We start from the raw sequence: 19,015 nt of genomic DNA, 5'->3' as shown, positions 1-19,015 counted from the left end.
GGTGAACAACATCGACAATGTGTCCAAAGCTTTTATGATCAAATTGGGATCTCGGGGCTTTCAGAGAATTGGATTATGCTTGACAAGGGAGCTGATTTTAGATTTGTTTTTAAGTTTTGAAACAAGTCCCCATTCTACCTCCATTGTCTTCAAAATGCTGCAACATGGTTTTGGTGCATTTTGGTGACCGACTTTTCATCAGCAAGAGGCTGAGTACATAATGACTACATTTTCATGTTTTGAGTGACTTTTCATGACTATCATTTCAGAGAGGCATTTCAGTCAAATTAAGACAACAATTCCCTCTACATTTCAGGGGTGTAACATCTTTTTTGGAAAAGAAGTGCACATCACATGTTAAAAAACATTACAGGAGTCTGTTCTCTTTGAAATGAGCATCACTTAACTTATTTTCCTATCACTCAGGTATGTGAGAGTAGATACTGGGTTCCAACTGACTCGTGACCGTGGTTTGTAGGGGTGTCATAAACATGGTCGTGACCCTAATTTGTGGATAATTTTTCCCGTGTGACTTCAACGCAGCACGACGACGCCCTCTATCCCGTGCTAAACATTTTAGTCGGCGCTCATTGGCCAGCGCGAGTGTCAATCAAATGCCTGGTTCGCTCTGTTCCAGTAATCCCAGCCCAGTCTGGATTCAGTGGGAATGGTGTAACTACCAAGCACGAGCACAGGATATTAAAGAAACTGGATTAGTGTATACATTACCGAAACGGCAGTGATAAGGACTTCTTGCTACACCAGAGGTACATTTTATTTTGATTTGTGAACTTATATTGACGTTTAACGTTAGTTCGTTGAAGGTTACGTTAACGTTAGCGAATGTAAGCTAGCAGTGTTTTTCGAAACATCGGTGGCCTGACTGCGTGTGTGTGGTGGGGTGCTGCCTGCTCAGTACATTTGGAAATGACATTTAAGTCTGCTGGTCCAATTTCAGTAACTTCACATTGCCTAACTCGACAAATTGTTGTTGAACATCATATTTATTATTATAAAGTGTAATCACCGTCTGCCCGTTGTTTATTATTAGACTTGGGGTGGTGTACCTATCATGCTCCTCAGTTGCTAATGCTAAAGATGCAAACCGTCCTGGGATGATGCAGTTTGGAAAATCTGCTGTATTAACCTCTTTTCCAAGAGAGGCGTCTGCCGTCCAACCCTCTGTTTTTGTCAGAAACACTAATTACCTTTACATATGAACATTTACTAGGTGTTGAGTGAACAGACACAACATTTTATTCTTATTTCTGTGTAGTTGGGACCCCGAAGTGTACAGTATGACAAAGTGTATTTCGTCATCATGCTTCTTTTGCTTCTACACCACTCAAAAATAGTTTTGGATTTTATAACGTCACATTTGTTTGATCTGTTACTTATCTGAATTTCTAATTCGTGGTTTGTGAAATTCTTTAGGTCACCAAAAACAATGCGACACATGCATTTCTGCACCTAACTAATTTAGTCTAGTGTAGACTGAAGTGAATTAAATCAACTATTCGTTTTTGTTGTTTTGAATACACTATGGATTCCACGAAAAAAGGTTCTATGTTCTCCCTTTTGATCTCAAACAGGGCCACCCTCAGGTTGACACTATATTGTAAACACCTGCACATAAAACGAGTGTTTTTCGTCTCTGCAATGATACAGTATGTTCTCACAGAAAACTGGGATTAACAATACTGCACCCTAATCATTAGGTGGTTACTTTCACAGGTAGGTAGGAGTGCAGAGAAATTATTACAATACTTTTCATGAGATCATTTCAGAACTTTTATTTAAAAAAAAAAAAAAAAAAGGAAATATACAACCTGCATCAAAAAGAGATAAGGTGGATCCAACTGATACTTGATTTTTTTGGTGCTGATGCCGATTTTGGGGAATAAAAAAAAATCTGATATAGATGGTGTATATTAGTCAAAATGCATGTTATATGCAGTGATCTTTCAACTGTGGTTATCAAACTCATTTGGGAAAATTAACAATAATAAATCAGCTCAAGCATCTTTTTCTGCTTTATAGTCTCTTAAAAAAGGTTTCATGTCAGCCATATCAGATGTATACTCTGATGCCTGTTCCTTTGAAATGCCACAGATCTATCACTCTAGCTCTAATCAGCAACTATTCCTTCACAGTAGGGCTGCACAGTTCTTTCAAATATTGTCAAATCTGCAATGTGGCCTAATAAAAGTTACATGTATGTCAACAAAAAACATTATAATGAAGTACTGCAGTGGAGATCCCCTAACCTGTTTTGTACAAACCTCAGCGAATGTCACATCATCGCGTGTGTGGTGGTTATCATATTGTCTGCGCCTGAATGAGGGAGAAGAATAATGGCTGCATAGATATGTAACAGTTCAATATTAGCCTCGGTCCTTTTAAGACTTATTTTCAGGAGTAGAGAACACAAGTTGTTTGTGCTGTATTCTGTACCAATTTTCTCAGGAATGCATCTACTGTAGTCGGATGTGAGGGTGAATTGTAAAGGCAGGTGGATAATTTTAATGCCAAACTTGGTCATCCTAGTATGACCCAATATGAGAAACACTGAGCGTTAGTCACCATAACAAACTGGATGATTACTTGGCGCCTACTTGTACCTGGCAGGACAGTAGCTTTGCTGTTTGTGTTTTACTAGCAGTCCCTTGGCTGTGTTTGTGTTAAAAAGGGTCAGACTAGTTTGTCTCTTCGGGGGGGTGGACTCACATGCCTTTGATTCTCAGTTTAATTGTTTTTAGCCAGTAATTTAGAAGCAAACATCTAACAGCAAATTGTGTATTTTTAAAGTGTTTTCTTTTTTTTTTAACTCGCATCCTGTTCCTTCCAAGATTTACATTCATAAAGGATTATAGGGAAACGGAAGGAAGGAAATGATTGGTTGAAGTCCAAAAGCTACACACACACAGGACTGAATGTCCCCTCTCCACTGAGGTCATCATTCCGACATTTCACACAGGCACACTCATCTGTTAACTCCCTGTTTTTTTTTTCCACTCTCCCTCTCAGTAGCATCCGGTCCTCCTCTTGTCCCATTTAAAGGTCACACATAATTAGAGGCAACTTTAGCTCATGTTTCAAAAAAGTCACCACACTTATAAAGTATACTAGAGGCACTGTGTGCTTACTTCTTTGGTCCTGGTGGTCATCGTATGACAGCGTAATGACAGCGTTTCCGAGTGTAGGCCCAGAAAAGACACACAAGTTTTGTCAGGGTTTGGCTTCAGCTGCCTTCCCACACACTTTTAGTTCAGAAAATATTGTCAGAGTTCTGTTCGTTGTTTTTATGTGGCTGTGATTGCAAGGTGCCTTGAGGTTGGTGGCTATGTAGACTAGAAAAGGTTAAAGATCTAAAATGCTTATTTATTTTATGGAAAAAAGTACAGCTTGGATATGTAAGGCATCATCACAATTTGAAGTCTGCTCAGATAGTCATGAAACTTTTCTCAGCTTGTTGTTTTTCTTTGCAAGCAGTTGTGGAGTAATTTTGTACAGGTTTTGGTTCGAGAGGAGATAACATTCCACTGTATTCTGATAAATACTTAAGAAACATGCAATTGCGTACACACACACACACACACACACACACACACACACACACACACACACACACACAGTTTTTACATGCATGAAACAATACCTCTATATTGATATTGTTTGGATAAATATTGTTGCTTTCACAAAATGTTAGCTTAAGGAAATTTTGAATAAATGATTATCAGTCAATATGAATATTAGAACAGCTAGAACGGTCTCATGACTTAAAACAGTTCCATCATTTTACTGTAATTCAGCCTGAAAAGCCAGGAAAAGACAACACAAGCCATACGATGACAACAACATCCAAAGTCTAAGACGATATATGTCACGATATCAGTATAATATTGATGTATAGCCTGTGTTTAAATAGTTAATAGATTAATCTCAAAATAGTTATTTTGCAAAGTAAAGCACTCCAGCCAACACGACTCTAAGTAAACACACAGTTCTGCATATTCCAGTAACTACCAGTATATATTTTCTGAGTTGCACCAGAACTATGTCAATACCCAGGACAAATGAGGCCTTTTGAGGGAACGTTCTGAGAAATGATTGCATCACATCATGGTCGGTACTGCATGTATATTTTGTGTGAGAGATTATACCTGGACATTTTCCCTGGCTGACTCTAAAAGGCTGCCTTTCAGAGATGATTAGTCAAACAGAACAGTGGCAAAGTCCAGTGTGGAGAGAGGAGGCCTGTTCTAAATCCCAACGTTGTTTTTTAGGTGAGTCTGTTCTTTCCTAAAATAGGACTATTGCAGACATACAGATGAGGTTTAGGCTTGGTTATTAAGTAACAACAATATGCTTGTGGGTTTTGTATTTTATGGTCATATTTGTTACTGCTGCAAGGACAAGGACCAGAGCGCAGCAGAGAAGTATTGATTTGTGTGTTGGTGTGCATTTGTGGCTATCAGTTTCTTGGGTAGATTTCCCAGAAACTATGGCTGCTTTTTCCCCGCTTCCCATCAGTGCACTTTTTTTCCCCCCAGAGCTCAGATAGTCATAGGATATATTGAAGGTTGTTGAATGTTTCAGCCTGGTGCTGAAGTTGGAAAAATAATCTTCTTTACGCTCAGGGGCCACTAAAACATATAACTGCTCTTTTCATGTGGGGACCTGCTGGCCTTGCAACAGGCTCGGAACACTTTTTGGTGCAGGCACATAAGTGTTTAAAACCTTGACTCCACACAGCTGTATTTATGTTTAGCCATGCCTCAGAATTTTGTCTGGAGTTGATGTTTTTTAAGCCAGGAGCACACTAGAAGCTTTCTTTCAAAAAATCCAGACCAACATCCCAGCACACATTTTGGTGAATAAAAGCACAAAGTTTTCCCATCCATTGAACCGTGATGACCTAAAGTAATGAAATTAAGAGTAGTTCTTGTGTACTGTTTTTTTTTTTTTTGCATTGGGTTGGTGCCCTGCAATATTTACTTGGCAGCAGCAGGCTCCAGTACCACGTAAATTCACAGGAAAATCAATAATTGCACACGCAAAACAAACAACTGGATGTGACCTTGAAGTTCATCCATGTAGCCTTTATGTCTGGAGCTCTTTCAAAACCAGATGTGAAACCACTTAAGGAGCCAGTGGTAATAGCACCTCAGAGATTTGAGATTCTCTCCCTCCTGCAGCAGCAAAATCTGTTCTTCTTTTCTTGTTTCTAATACTTGTCATTATGCACTAAAGGTTTTCAAAAGCCCCTTGGAGTACTTTCCAATCAAACCCATAAATATTTTTGTTGTTTGCAGTGTCCTCTTGGTTTAATCATTGCATTTTATTTCTGTATTTACATTTGTCTTTCACCAGAGTTTAGATAAAAATCAAACCACAGGGGTGATTTGGAAATGCTCAGAAGGCAGTTGGATAAGCAATCAACAAGCTCTCAACATCTTTCTTTCCCATAATGGAGGGTTTCTCTTCGTTGGAATCAATGTGCCATTTGTTTGTGTAGCCTGACGTGCACTGCTATCATGCCCTGCACGTCTCTGGCACCTGTAGCAGCTTGTTTTTTGTTTTGTTTTTTTCTCACAGTATTGTGAAAGTAAAACAACCATAAATCATCAATCCACCATGCTGTTGAAATAAAGATTGGAAAACTGCCTGGATTTGAGACTAGGGTTGGGATTTATTTATTTTTTCAATCCATCTCTTATCTATTTTTTTTTTTATTAATCTATAAGCAAAGACTGATAGATTATGCAGAAAATGTTTTAATTTGTTTCCTAAGGTTTGCTGCAGTCTGGTGCTTTACACATTCTAATGCTGTGTAGCTTTTGAAATCATAAAATATGCCAAAAGACATTGTAGCCTAATTCAAAAACCTCAATTAAAGCTTCAAGTAAAAAAGAAAAAATGATATTTGATACAGCCCTACACTGGTTACATTATGAATAAAACGGCTTGTTTGAGGCCTGCCCTAACCTGTCTCAAGGGAAACCAGATGAACTGCACAGCAGTGTTTCGCTAAGATGGACTGCATGCACAAATGTACTCATAACAATATTATTGTAACACCTCCTTTTGTGCTTTAGTCAGGGCTGTTGATTTTGCCTTTGTGGTTGTCGAAAGAACAACACACAACATAACGTAATAATCCTCCACCCTGGATTCTCCACCCGCATGTTTTTGCAGTCAGTCTATTTTTGTTTAGTATGTCAGTCTGAAAAACTGAAACATTTTGAACGTGTTCCACCCACCTTGAATTCCTGTTCACTCATTAGTGCTGCATAAATAGTACTGTGGTTTATTTGAATGAATTTTTGAACAATTATGTCATTTCAAGTACGTGACCGTATTCTTTATTAGGGCCACTGATTAATTACTTGATTAATCTTTTAGGTTTAACGGCAGAAAATGGTGTCTTTAAGTCTTTAAATTGAGATGCAACAAATGATTGTTTGTCATTTTATCGAGGTATCAAGTTTAGGCTTCTGTTAAAGTAGTTGATGATGAATTGTTAATTGTTCCTGCTCCATTCTAACTTTTGTTCATTTGTATTTCATCTGTACCTCTTTGCTCTAACAGCTGTAAAAGCATTAGCAAACAGTAAATTGGCCCGTCACTTGTTCAGTCCATAACTTTAGTAGAGTAAACTTGGTAGGAGCAAAAAATCTAAAAATATAAGATTGTGGTTTCAGAGGACAGTCAGTGAGCAAGCTGTAGCAGTGCAACTTTCTGGCTAAGTGTATGTTGACAGTACAAATGAATACACTGTGACCTTCCAGTCAGTATAAAACAAGTTTTGGAAAAATAGTTTGTGTGTGATGGTCTGTCATGCATGTAGTGCAAATACAAACTTGCGAATTGAAGCTGGTGATAGTTTTCCCTGGAAAGTTTTCTGTGTGCTTCACACAAGTATGGCTGTGTATGTCTGTTTGTCATAATACTGAAAGTGAACTGAAGGCGTAAGCGGTTGTTAAATGAGCTGAAACTTGTAAAGCCAGTAAAGGCAAGGCAAGGCATTGTGCCTGATATACACAGAGGTAATTCCAAGTGCGTTGAGTTCATCTTGCAGGGCCACAGCTGTCAGCCGTCTTTGTTGCCAGCTTTACTGTCTCTGTTTGCCTGACTGCCATCTGACTCTACTATCTTATTAGCAATATGAGATTCATCGGTAGAAAAACTCAAAGACTTAAATATTCACAAACTAGATAAGTTGAGAAGAGGGCAGGTGAACTGGGGCTTTATTTAAACTGCATTGCCTGATTTCAGTGTTTCCACATGTGGTCTGAAAGCAGCTGCCTGAGAGATGTCTGTTCTGGTATTGATGTCAAATTTGGCAGTGGCATGCTTTCATAAAACAAGTATAACTGGCAAGGAGTTATTTCAAACATTGAAAACAGTGCAACAGATTGCGGCTCCTTTGGAGAAACTAAAAGGAAAGAGATCCAACCAGCCACATCTCAAGAGACATTATATGGAATTTATGTCGGCATTGGTCCAGCTTCACAGTTTTCACAACAGCTGCCCTCAGCACAGCACCATCTTAATGATATAAACCAGAACTGTGTGTTGACAGTGAGGAATTTTTATTTCAACAAGATATTTTTTCAGGTTAGCTGACTAATCCTTACTTTCTCAGCATTAATTTGGTTCAATTTCCTCGCAGTTCTGGTGTTACCCACTTTTGTGACATTTGTTTTAGTAGATCTGTTGAACTCATTGCACATTCAGAATTTTCTCTGTTCTGCTGTCTTTTTTCTCACAGGCCACCCTCTGTCTAACTCTCAGCTCTCAGGATGTCCAGTATGGTGTTGCTGTAGCGGAGAGGACAGCCACCTTAAAATCTGCAGACAGGGACTCGGCCAGTTAATCATCATGCCTCGATCAAGGCCTAACTGTAGCTCAATCTGGCTCCTCTGTCTTCTTCTGGGCCTCTTGGCTATGCACACTCATGCCAACGCTGGTAAGAACCAAAGTGAAAGTAAAGGAATGATTCCTCCCTAGACAGTCAGATATCCAATGTTTAGTGGACGTAATGCCGAATGTTGATGCAGTTCTGTCTGTAAATGTTTGCCCTTTGTACTGTATACTTTAAAATCACTTAATCTTGTCCTGGTTGGTTTTTTCCCCCAGAACTTACTGTACCCCAGCAGGTGAGCCTGTCATCCGACATGTCTGCACAGCAACTATCCATATCCTGGCTGGGAGGAACAGCGGCAACCTTTGACCTCATGATTCTAAGAACTGAACTCAATGAAACTGTTTTCTATGTAAGAGTCTTTATTCCTTTTGTTCATTTGTTCTCATGCTTTTCTTATTGCATGGTTTATTACAAGTTGGTTACATTCTGATGTGATGGGCGCTATAAGCCTATCTAATATAAACTCTCTGGTGGACAAGCTATAAAAGGGTGACACTTGTGTGTGTCTTGTTATGCCAATACAGATATATCTGCAATGAGATACCGTTAGCCGATATGTTGCAGCACTTTCTGCTGTAGTAGTTTATTTGATTGTCTAAGGTTACTCAGATGATATAATAGTTTAGACAACTGTCATCATTTTATTTTACTTAATTAACTTCAATTATGACTGTCATCACCCATGACCAGGTACAAGCTTCATGATGTTGTTGTTCATTCCCTCACTGTGTTTTCTGTGTGTTGGATGTAGGAGACTGTGTCTGTGCCGGTGAATCCGATGAACGGTCGCCACCAGTGGAACTGGACCTCAGTGGAACCTCTGGAATGTACCTCGCTGTCAGTCCAAATCCGCTCAAGAAATGGACAGATGACAAGTGAATGGAGCAACACTCAGATACTTCAAGGTTAGAGGCAAAACAATTATATCCATGTGCTATTAATTATAATATTCGAGAGAAGCATTAAGAAAGGCTGTTTCTAATTCAAATTCAGTTCAGTTCAGAATACTGAAGCCCAGAATTGCTTTTGCTAGTACAAAGCACATTGTACAGGTAGTATGAAAATGAAAAAGTACAGAAACATCATGATAACATCATAGTGTCAAGACTGTTTTGTAATGCAAATAACAGAAACGGGAACCTGCACAACAAAGTGCTAGATATCAGCAACAATATGGAAATAATGCTTTGTTTGCCATGGAGGTGTGGTTGGGTTACTGTTTTACTAACAAATTCAGGATGTTCTTTTTCTAATTCTCCTTCACACGTTCTTTTCAGGAAGCGATCTCCCCAGCAATGAGAAATTCCAGATGTACCCCCAGGACAGAGTTATACCTGTTGGGGCCAACACCACATTCTGTTGCATTGTGGAAGAGGGGAAGTTATTTGGCACAATGCTCACTGGCAACATGCGAATCGTGAACATGACACGACTGAGTAGGCGGAGCTACGCCACAACATTGGTTAATCAACGACCATCCGGCCGTACAGGATCCAACATCCTTTGTTTTGACAACCTGAAGACAAAACTAACTGGAGCAGTGGTGTTTGTTGGATGTAAGACAATTAACTGGATGGATAAGAAGTGAAGTGTGAACGCGTGTCATATCTAAATTGGTTGAATGGCAGAGTCTGCAGATTATCCCATTATGTATACCTGTGAAATCATTATAGATTTATGCATATGAGTAAACAAGTAAGTTAGTTTCTTCTTGTCCCGTTCCTCAGATCCACCACTGCCGACTGATTTTGTGTGCGAGACTCGTGACTTAACATCAGCTGTTTGCCAGTGGAATGAAGGACGAGACACACACTTGTATGGCAGACGAGGAACGTTCTACTCTGTGAACAAGAGGTACCGCATTCAGAGTCACACGCACAATAAATTACTTTTAAATATACCAAAACCTCACCTGAGCTGTTATATGACCTGAGACCCGATGCTTTGTTGAAAGCTACAGAGCTGTACAAATTCACTCATTAACAAAATGCAGGCTACAGTTTGTCAAATATGTGTAGTGGGACAATAAAGGAACAAAGAGAAACGCAAATGCAGACCACACCAAACAACATGGTGTTAGGTGTGTTAGCTGACATGACACGGATCAACTGACAAGAAAACACTGGTTGCGCCGTGTCTCGCAAGTGGCCATTGTCAGTGATAGAACAAAACAGTTACCAGTTAGACTTTTGCAATCTTGAGATACTATTACCTAATCACTTTCTTAATCCTTAGCCAGATTCATAGCTCTGCCGGGATGTGGTACAGTTTCACTTTGTTTCTGACATAAAATCCCTGCATTATTTATGATAGTTTGCCCTGCCTTTCTCGAAAAAGTGTTTTCTGCCCAGAAACAAATCCACCAAGATGACAAGAAATATAAAGCACTCAGTCTAAGTAAGCACTTGCTACTTCTGCGTGTCCGTTTATCATTGATAGAGGGTTGGCTTCGTGCCAGATCTTTTACAGGAATTGTCTGAAGGCGGGCCAGAAGAGAAGTTACATTACAAATGTGTTTGTCTGCATCTATAGTTTAGTTACTGATGTGATGTTATTTTTTTTTTTTTTTTTTTGTTTCAATTTTTACACTGTTAACAAATCTGTTGGTTCATTTTTTTTTCTTCCGTTTTTGTTTTGTTGGGGGCAGTCCGGAACAGAAGCACAGAGGGTATACTGTGAACCGGTGGGAGGGTAACTGGACACTAGTGGCAGTGAATCCTCTTGGCCAGTACAGCCTCACTGACTCCGCTGAGCTCAGTCACAGAGGTAGGTATACCACCCTTATTAATGGATGGATACATATTTATTCATGTTTTCACACAATTTTTCAAATTAGAGCCAAACACAGACATGAAACATACCCATTTGATGTTGCTTTACTCTTTCTCCTCAGTGCATCCAGTAGCACCAACTAACCTGTTCGTACCTGTCAGTGCCTGGAATGCCACTGTGCTGTGGCAGTGGGAGTACAACAGCTATTCCTCACTGGCTCTTGTCTGCCAGGTAGAGCTTAACTCCCATGGATACAAAACAACGGTGAGTTGGGTGTGTTGCATTTGTCTGTGTTTATTAGTCTGTACAGAATGTCCTATTTGTTTTTCGGTCAGTCCTTAATGATTTCTGTTTAATGTACAGTGTGTCAAAAGCACCATACAAATCCAATCCATTATTACCACACTTTTATTGCAATGTATCTATTAGCTAGTACATATCTTTCATTAAATGTAAGCTTGTTTCAGCCTGTGCTGTAAAAATTAATAAAGTCTAATATATGTGTCCAGCGTACCTTCTCTGGTGTGGGTCTGCGGTCAGTGGTTCTGACGGACTTGTATCCTGATGAGGATTACATTGTTCAAGTCCGCTGTGTTGCCCAGAAGAATTTCTGGAAATGGGGAGACTGGAGTGCACCACTTTCCTTTAAAACCAAAACTACTGGTAAGAAATTTTTTTTGTTCGTATCTCTCTCTTTTTTTGAGCAGAGATTTCAGCATGCAAGGGCTGCAACTGATTACAATTTTCATTCCTAACTAATGTTTGGTTTAGTTTATAAAATCTGTACATCTGTTTTGATGTCATTTATCATTTGACCCAAAGTTGATATGTAAACAATTGGTGCTGATTAATCTTAACATCCACTAATTATTTTAGCTCTACCATGAATGGGAATCAGTCAGTTGCACTACAGGGACGCCTGGATCAGTTTATAATAACTTTTAATGTTTAAACATTCTTACTTAATCTCATATAAATATTAGTAATTGTTCTGAAGTATAAATAAAACAGAATTGTCTGTGGCATGCCACTAGTTGTCTGGTATTTTATGAATATACAGTGTATATTCATATCCCTTTTTAACTGGAAATAATCAAAATGTTTGATCAATGAAATCAAAATTTGGACCTTTACAGTAAAAACAAACAAAAAATTCCACATGCAAAAGAGGAAAAGATGAACGTGACATGCCTACAGAGTCTACTTTTCCTTTATTGATTCAAGCACCCCTTTGTCCTTTTGCACAACCAGAGTTGACTTGCGCGCATGAGGGCGCCATTGATTGGATGATATGTTATCATACTGGTGATGAAATTGGCATCTGCTCCTGCTATTGTATTGGATCAGAAAAAAGGACAAGGGAGGTCCCGTAATGAACCGATTTAGCTCAATATCCAGGATGTCCTGCTCTTAGGGACTGCTGGCAGGCCTACTTCTAAAAGCTTGTTAGTTACAAAAGAGCTAGTGTGTTTGTTAAAGACCAGATCACAGTTGTTTCAATTGAGAACCCTCATCAACAGTTTTTTCAATTGTATAAATTGGAGTTATAAAAAAAAAAAAAAAGAGGTTACCTTGACAAAGTATTTTGACCGTAGCCTTCAGCCACACTTGTGACCTTCCTCAGTTCTCCTCAGGGAGATGTGTCAGTTGACTCGATTTTTCATGTGCACCTGTGAAGAGAACCAGTTTTATTTTTAACTTGTATTTTTGTGTCTTCTCTCAGTTCCGGACACTCCTGATGTGTGGGTTTGGATGAACAGAGACAACACTGGGCAGGTCGTTTGGAAGGTATTTTTTTCTTCTTTGGAATTGAATTGTTTTAGATGGTGGATTTACAGCATGTTCACTTGTCTCATTGTCTGCCAGGATTCTTCTGTTTTACGCTTTATCCTGTCACTCTTGCTTTTTTCTTAATTTCACTGTCTTTCTCAGTTTTGACATAAAAGCTTTGACCTGTTGTGAACACATTCCCTTACCCTTGATTTCTTCTAGCCACTGACTCGACGACAGAGCCACGGACAGCTCACGGGTTATGAAGTTACTTTCTGGAGCCCTGAAGAAAATCACACAGAAATCTTTTCATCAGATACTTTTGCCGCTCCCTTTAACATCACACAGATCACTGCCTTCTGCGGTAACAAGATTACAGCAACTGTCATTGCAAAGAACAATGATGGTGTGTCTGAACCTGCGGGTGTTCTTATACCCCTGCATTTGACAGGTATGTGTGTGTGTATTTTTCACTCTATGCTTGTTTCCAGAGTCACAAAACACTAGTTAAAAGACTAATGCAGCAATCAGTTAGCTGTAAAAGGAGAATATAAAGATATGGTTTCTAGATTGTTACACACATTTTTTTTTCACTATTCCAGATGAGGAGTCGCTTGCTGTGTCCACGGCGGTTTATTCAGACAAAGGTTTCCCTTTGTATTGGTCAAGCATTGCCAATGCGACCTGTGGTTATATGGTGGAATGGTATGAAGCCTCCTGCAAGCGGGACTGTCCTGTTGAGTGGATCAAGGTGGCTGCTGGAAACACTAATGTCTCCCTGGAGTCAGGTACGATGGCCTTACTGCCTTCATTTAAAGCTTGGCAAAGGACAGTGTTTAGTAAATTAAAAGGAATTTTCAGCTTTCCACATTCTCAAACGTATTATTAATCACTAGTATCCACCAATAGAAGGCCGTCAAATTTAAAGTCATGTCTTTCTTTGCCATCAGCCAACTTCCAGCCGGGTGTGAGGTACAACTTTTCCCTGTACAGATGCTCCTCAGAGCCCCCAGAGTTGCTGCAGCGCTGGCAAGGATACATGCAGGAGCTGGGTAAGGATAGCACTGCTGCATGTGAAAAGCTTATCCTTTCAGAAGAAGCCAGTGACCTAAAAAAAAAGTCACTATCTGAATTAGAATTGCTGCCTCTTTCTTCTCATGTTCTCTCTTTGTCTTGCCTCCACAGTCCCCTCCAGTCCTGTCTCTCTGTCAGCTCATCAGCAGGACTCTGATATTCTGCTCACCTGGGGAGAGATCCCACTGGTCAACAGAAGAGGCTTCATCTTGGGCTATAATATTTATGTCAGTAACGGCCCCCAGCTCACACTTCTAGGTAAATGTTGTCATGTATGATGCCACCCCTGCAAACAGTATACAAAACTACACAATCAGTGCTATTAGAACTTTCATCCTGTTGCAGAATGTTAAATTAACTTACTTTTCTTCTCTTCGCTCTCTCCTTTGCTTCTCTTTCTTTCTCTGTCTTTTCATTCCCTTCCCGGGCCTTATGCCCTTTTTGTTTTTTGGCCTGTCGTCTGAGCAGCCAATCTTTCAGGGGTAGGAACCAGGAGCTACACAGTAAAAGGTCTCTCAGAGGGCTCGTATAAATTCATTGTCAAGGCCTACACAGCAGCAGGAGAGGGCACAGGCGCCCCTGCCTCCCTGAGCCTGGATCTGTATGGTATGTGACCGTATTATATAATACTATTTAAATCTGAAGATGCTCTTGTACAAAGTGCTTAAAGTTAAACAGTTCACATAGTTATTTATACTAAAAAAAGAAGGGATGTCCACTTAGTCTTTTAAAAGCAGCTATAATCAGGAACATATCCTCAAGATTTTTTATTACATTGACTGAGTATTTTCTCACTTTTAGTCTAGTTGGTTAGTCTTAATTTAACCTTCAACTTTAAACATTGGTTGTTTGAAAAAACAGGAATTAGGAATTTTAATCATCTTGCTTTGAGTCCTATGTTTCTAATGTTTCTACTGTTTTACCCTGACAGCAGACTGGCTGATACTGGAAATCTTGGCGTCCCTAGGTTTCACAGCCTTATTCCTGGTCATTGTCACCTTCATTTGCTACAAGAAAAGAAAATGGTGAGTCTTTTATGCTCCTGCCACCGTGTGCTTCTTTCCTGTTTGTGTGCTCCTTTTATTTTAATTTGTTTAGGCCTTTATGATAATTTACATTATAGATGACATTTTGCTTTGTCACCAGGGTGAAAAAGGCATTCTATCCAGACATACCTGAGCCCAAGCTGGCTGGTAATTGGTCCAGGTCACAGGTACAGTATCATCCTAATACAGTCTGAACCTCACAACTAAAACTCCTTGTGCGCTCAGTAAGGTATTGAATCACTCTGTTTATCTTGTAGGGGCCATTGGATGTGAAGCCATCTCCCCACAGTATGGTCCATATCGTAGAAAAGCCTGAGTGGGATTCTAGTAAAGAAATGCTTGTTGTCATTCCTGAAGAAGATGAGGATGATGAGGAGCAGAGGATAGGAGACGAGCCAGTTGACACAGATGAGCCAACATCATTACGCTACTACAACCAGGTGGTAGATGAGCGGCCCATTAGACCGCGTTTCCCAGACTCCTCTGCTTCTTCCGCATCTTCTTTGGATTCAGCACGCACCGATGTGACATACACAGGGATTCAGACCTCGGGGTCTTCTTTGGTCTGGCCAATGGATCCTCAGTGCTCCTCTGAGGTTCTCCGACCCCAGGCTGATCTGTCCTTCAGCTGTGGAAATGGAGGTGGAGGTTACAGGCCCCAGATGCAACCTCAAACCCAAAGTTTAGACATGGGCCTGGCTTCACCCGAGTCTCTAGAGCCCCAGGCTGCCAGTGCTGGGGGCTATAAACCCCAGAGCTCCTGGCATTTTGACTCCCCCGTGGAGGCCGGGGAAAACAGCGGCTTGGCACCCTCCCTTGGATCCCCCACCTCTATTGCTTCCACTCAGTTCCTCCTCCCTGATGGAGAGGAAAACGCGGAGGAGAAACGACAACTGTCCTCATCGGCAGCAACCTGGTTCACCAACCTGCTGTCATCTACCAAGCCGTGATATCATCTCTCTCACACTACTAGCAGCCAGGCCAGGGGGTGCTAAACTAAAGCTTAGAGATTCATTACTGTTACCAGTGTCGTGCATCAAACAGACCTTGCTCGTACGGTTTAGGTAAATATCCCCTCTGATGTAGCACTACATCCTGACAGTTGCACTTTGACAGCAGGATAATTATGCTATTTCATGTCAAAGTTGATTTACACTTTCACACAAATATGAAAAAAATATCAAAGTCTGTATATTTATATGTCAAAACGTTTCCATCCTGACAACAAGATTTCTTCATTTCTTGATATCTGCCACCTTAACTGCGCCCCCTTGGCAACCTGGTGGCTGTTGCATTCCCTCACTGCCTTTTCTGTGACTCCCTTCAATGGGCATTTAGCAATGGCATATCCTGTGTTTCAACTGAGTATATCAAGTTTTTAGCTTGCATTTCAAATGTCTTTATTTTTTTGTGATGTGTGAACTTTACTACACTACAGAAGAAAGCAGAAACCAAGGTTTCGTTCCAAATGTCTGCACATTAAAAATAATGGACATTTTTAGAAGACCACTACAAAAGAACAGTTTCAACAGAAGAAAGCTACGTAGAGAGAAAACCTCCCTGTCATTAGTATCCATGTCTTCTGCTGATGAGCTACTGAATGGGAATGGAAGAATGACTGTAAATCAATAACAAGGTAGCTCCCATTCTTGCAAATGTAATCTCCTTTTCACATTTAGTGTCTGAACAGTGAGATGTTGCAGATGCACGGTCATATTTTTTTTCAGTTACAGGAGTGGTGCTTTCTATTATGGTCTGGAATTGTGTGGGTGAAGAGCCCAATTGATATACACTGATATAAGCTAAAATATAAACACAAACTGATGTAATTAATGAACAGACACACTATTGTGTTACTTTTGATTGTTTTCATTGTTGTTTTGTCTGCATTTTTTTCTTGTTATGAAACACATTTCACAGTTAGGCCAGTGTAATGTGAAAGTAATGTGTTAAGCTTCATGCTCAACTGGATGATTGGTATTGAGCAAATTATGATAATTACCTTAGATGGGTAAATACACAGTCAATTGCCTGCTTTCAGTGATATAACATTTCACATACTGTTTTGTTCCTAAATGTAAAACGAAAAGGAATATCTTACAGTAATTCAGTTGAACTGATCATAAATGTGTTGGACTTACAAATTTTACTAACACTGAGCATAATGTCCCAAAAATGTCAATTTTAATCAGTTTTAGTACATGCAGACATTTTTACATTTTGGGGACATAATTTAGGCAGTATTGCAGCCAGCCCTTAGTATATTTGTGTGGTTGTGAAGAATTATTTTTCTTTTGTTGCTTTATCTTCAAGCCAAGAGAGATTGCCGATAATGCATTTGATGTTGACATGCTGTGCTTGGAAGCTTGTTTATTTTTAGGGAGCTCTAATGTCAAGAAAGTACCTTTTTTTTAAAAAAAAAAAACAAAAAACGACTACTATCTTTTCATTTCAAATGTTTCCTGAGGCCTCCTTGTAAATGTTATGGTTTGAAAAGGAGACCAAACGGAAAGCATGAATATGGAAATTATAAAAAATTTCCAGAAATGCTATTATGTAGCTTTTGTTTACAACAATGTGAGGAAATTACCTTTGGCATCCCCATAATGGTGTCAAACACAGGACACTAACAGCCCACGTACAGTCCGCAGACTACATTTGCTCCTCTCTATTGTGTACAGAGTGGGCGCACCGTTGGTTAGGCTTCCCAAAAGCATCATTATGCAAACGTTGTTCAGGATGTTTATTTTATTGTATACAGTAAGGCCTTGGCTTGCCCATGAGGCAGTTTGTGGTCTATTGTTTCTCAGTGCCTCCAGCCAACAAGCTTTAAGTAAAACTACTGTGACATGAATGATGATTTAGATGAACTTATAACGATGGCTTCACTGATGAACGGATAACAGGCAGGCAGTCCTCTTTGACTACTACTAATGTATCCCTTCTTTCTCTTTGTCTTGTAACACTGATCTGAATTTCAACTTGATTAGCAGGAGAAAAAAAAATGTTTAAAGAATATATCAAAAGCCGCAGTTTGGACCGGTCGAATAGAGTAATGGGTGAACCGGGCAGTTGCATTTTTTTTAACCAGTGATAACTTCAAGGCAGTGATTAGATGTGGATATAGTTTTGAGTATTTAAACATGGCTGCAGATTGTTTTCCTTTGAAGCCTGCTTCCTCAAGCAAGCAGGGCTTTGGAGACTAACCTATGAACGCTATGTGTTACATGCTTTTATGTTGATTTGGATCAACAAAATGGCACCCTTTTTTAAAATTTTTCCTTGAAATCTTTGTTTTGTTTTGTTTTTTTACAACCAACTGTACATAATTAAAATGTTTTAATTATTTTTCCCCTTACAATACATGTTGTTTTACATTGGAAATAATATAAACTATACTATAAAAGGCAGATGTTGACTAACCAGCTTTCTTGGGGGGAAAAAAGGCATATGTTTGTGTTGATGGCACCATATCTAGAGTTCTGTGAAATGTTGAGGCATCACACTGTATATTTGTTGTGTGCTTAAACACAATGGAATCATTTTTAAATATGTATGAAAAATCCTGTAAACTGAATAAGAATTTGTTATCCTGTCTCGATAGTTCAGCCTGCTTTGCATTCCTGTGTTATTACAGCATTGTCACTTTGCCAGACATCATAAGCATATGGTTGGAGTACTCACTATGCAGACTTATACATGGCAACTGCTGACATGCAATTTTACATTTAAGGCCTTACTTTTGACCCTGTCCATCAATGTTTTTAATTCTAAATTTGCTCTTTAGAGCATTAAGATTTTGTGGTTTATACAGCAAGTGTACGTTGCTGTATAAAGTATTTTTACAAATACTAAATGTAAAAATACAGATACACGTCATCATCTCTAGCCCTGCATGCTGTATAAATTATCACTACAGAAAAAGTGGCTTGTAAATCCCTAAAACTCCATGTTTACGTTACCCTATGGCTTTAAAACACTAACACTGACAAATGTTGTGCATGGCAACTCTACTGATGTATTGTGCACCTGCAGAGAGGCTTTCATTTCTGAAAATGCGTTACGTTTCATGAATCTTTTGCAGAATATTTTACTATTGATTGAATGAAGAGAGATAGTGAAGTACTTAAGAGCGAAGAAAATAAATGTTAACACTAATAACACAAACTGAAATGCTACTTGTTTAAAGGCAATAAAGTTAATTGTCGAGTCACTTGTTCAGTTGTCAGTGTTATTTTTCCACTTGTCAGGTATCATCGGCACAGAAATGTCATTAACTGTTGACTAGCGCCTTATTAAATGTGTTCAGAATCACTAAGGAGTTCATTTTGAAGCCAGTAAATACAAGTTATCCTTTTCGTTGGTTTTCACAATTTGTGAGAGGTGGCTGCAGTTAAGTGTTGCTAAAAATACTACCGTCCCT

At 39.4% G+C, this 19,015-nt stretch overlaps 1 protein-coding gene across 3 annotated transcripts; it reads left to right on the top strand.

The window, feature by feature from the left end:
- The first annotated feature begins 618 nt into the window (after positions 1–618).
- lifra (LIF receptor subunit alpha a) lies at positions 619–18,809 on the top strand. 3 transcript variants are annotated; one of them, XM_037097328.1, is made up of 18 exons: positions 619–767; positions 7,775–7,972; positions 8,143–8,279; positions 8,682–8,835; positions 9,208–9,486; positions 9,658–9,784; positions 10,578–10,696; positions 10,824–10,966; positions 11,212–11,365; positions 12,426–12,490; positions 12,695–12,923; positions 13,075–13,260; positions 13,423–13,524; positions 13,658–13,804; positions 14,015–14,152; positions 14,481–14,571; positions 14,693–14,759; positions 14,850–18,809. In XM_037097328.1, exons 2-18 carry the CDS (start codon positions 7,885–7,887, stop codon positions 15,540–15,542), a joined length of 2,919 nt encoding a protein of 972 aa, XP_036953223.1. In that variant the 5' UTR covers positions 619–767; positions 7,775–7,884; the 3' UTR covers positions 15,543–18,809. The 3 variants fall into 3 exon arrangements, with proteins under 3 accessions (XP_036953223.1, XP_036953221.1, XP_036953222.1); XM_037097326.1 differs by having other exon boundaries at positions 14,478–14,571; XM_037097327.1 differs by lacking the exon at positions 619–767 and adding an exon at positions 1,604–1,734 and having other exon boundaries at positions 14,478–14,571.
- Positions 18,810–19,015: the final 206 nt, after the last annotated feature.

The sequence above is a fragment of the Acanthopagrus latus genome, chromosome 5, assembly GCF_904848185.1.
Source record: "Acanthopagrus latus isolate v.2019 chromosome 5, fAcaLat1.1, whole genome shotgun sequence".
Classification (NCBI taxonomy): Eukaryota; Metazoa; Chordata; class Actinopteri; order Spariformes; family Sparidae; genus Acanthopagrus; species Acanthopagrus latus.
This window is presented reverse-complemented; position numbering and strand designations above follow the sequence as displayed.

Bases quoted from the DNA above. Each gene is read 5' to 3' on its own strand.
- lifra (XM_037097326.1), top strand. From the start codon at position 7,885: ATGCCTCGATCAAGGCCTAACTGTAGCTCAATCTGGCTCCTCTGTCTT. The intron at 9,487-9,657 runs GTAAGACAATTA...CCCGTTCCTCAG, and splicing joins AGCAGTGGTGTTTGTTGGAT to ATCCACCACTGCCGACTGAT. The intron at 13,805-14,014 runs GTAAATGTTGTC...TCGTCTGAGCAG, and splicing joins CCCCCAGCTCACACTTCTAG to CCAATCTTTCAGGGGTAGGA.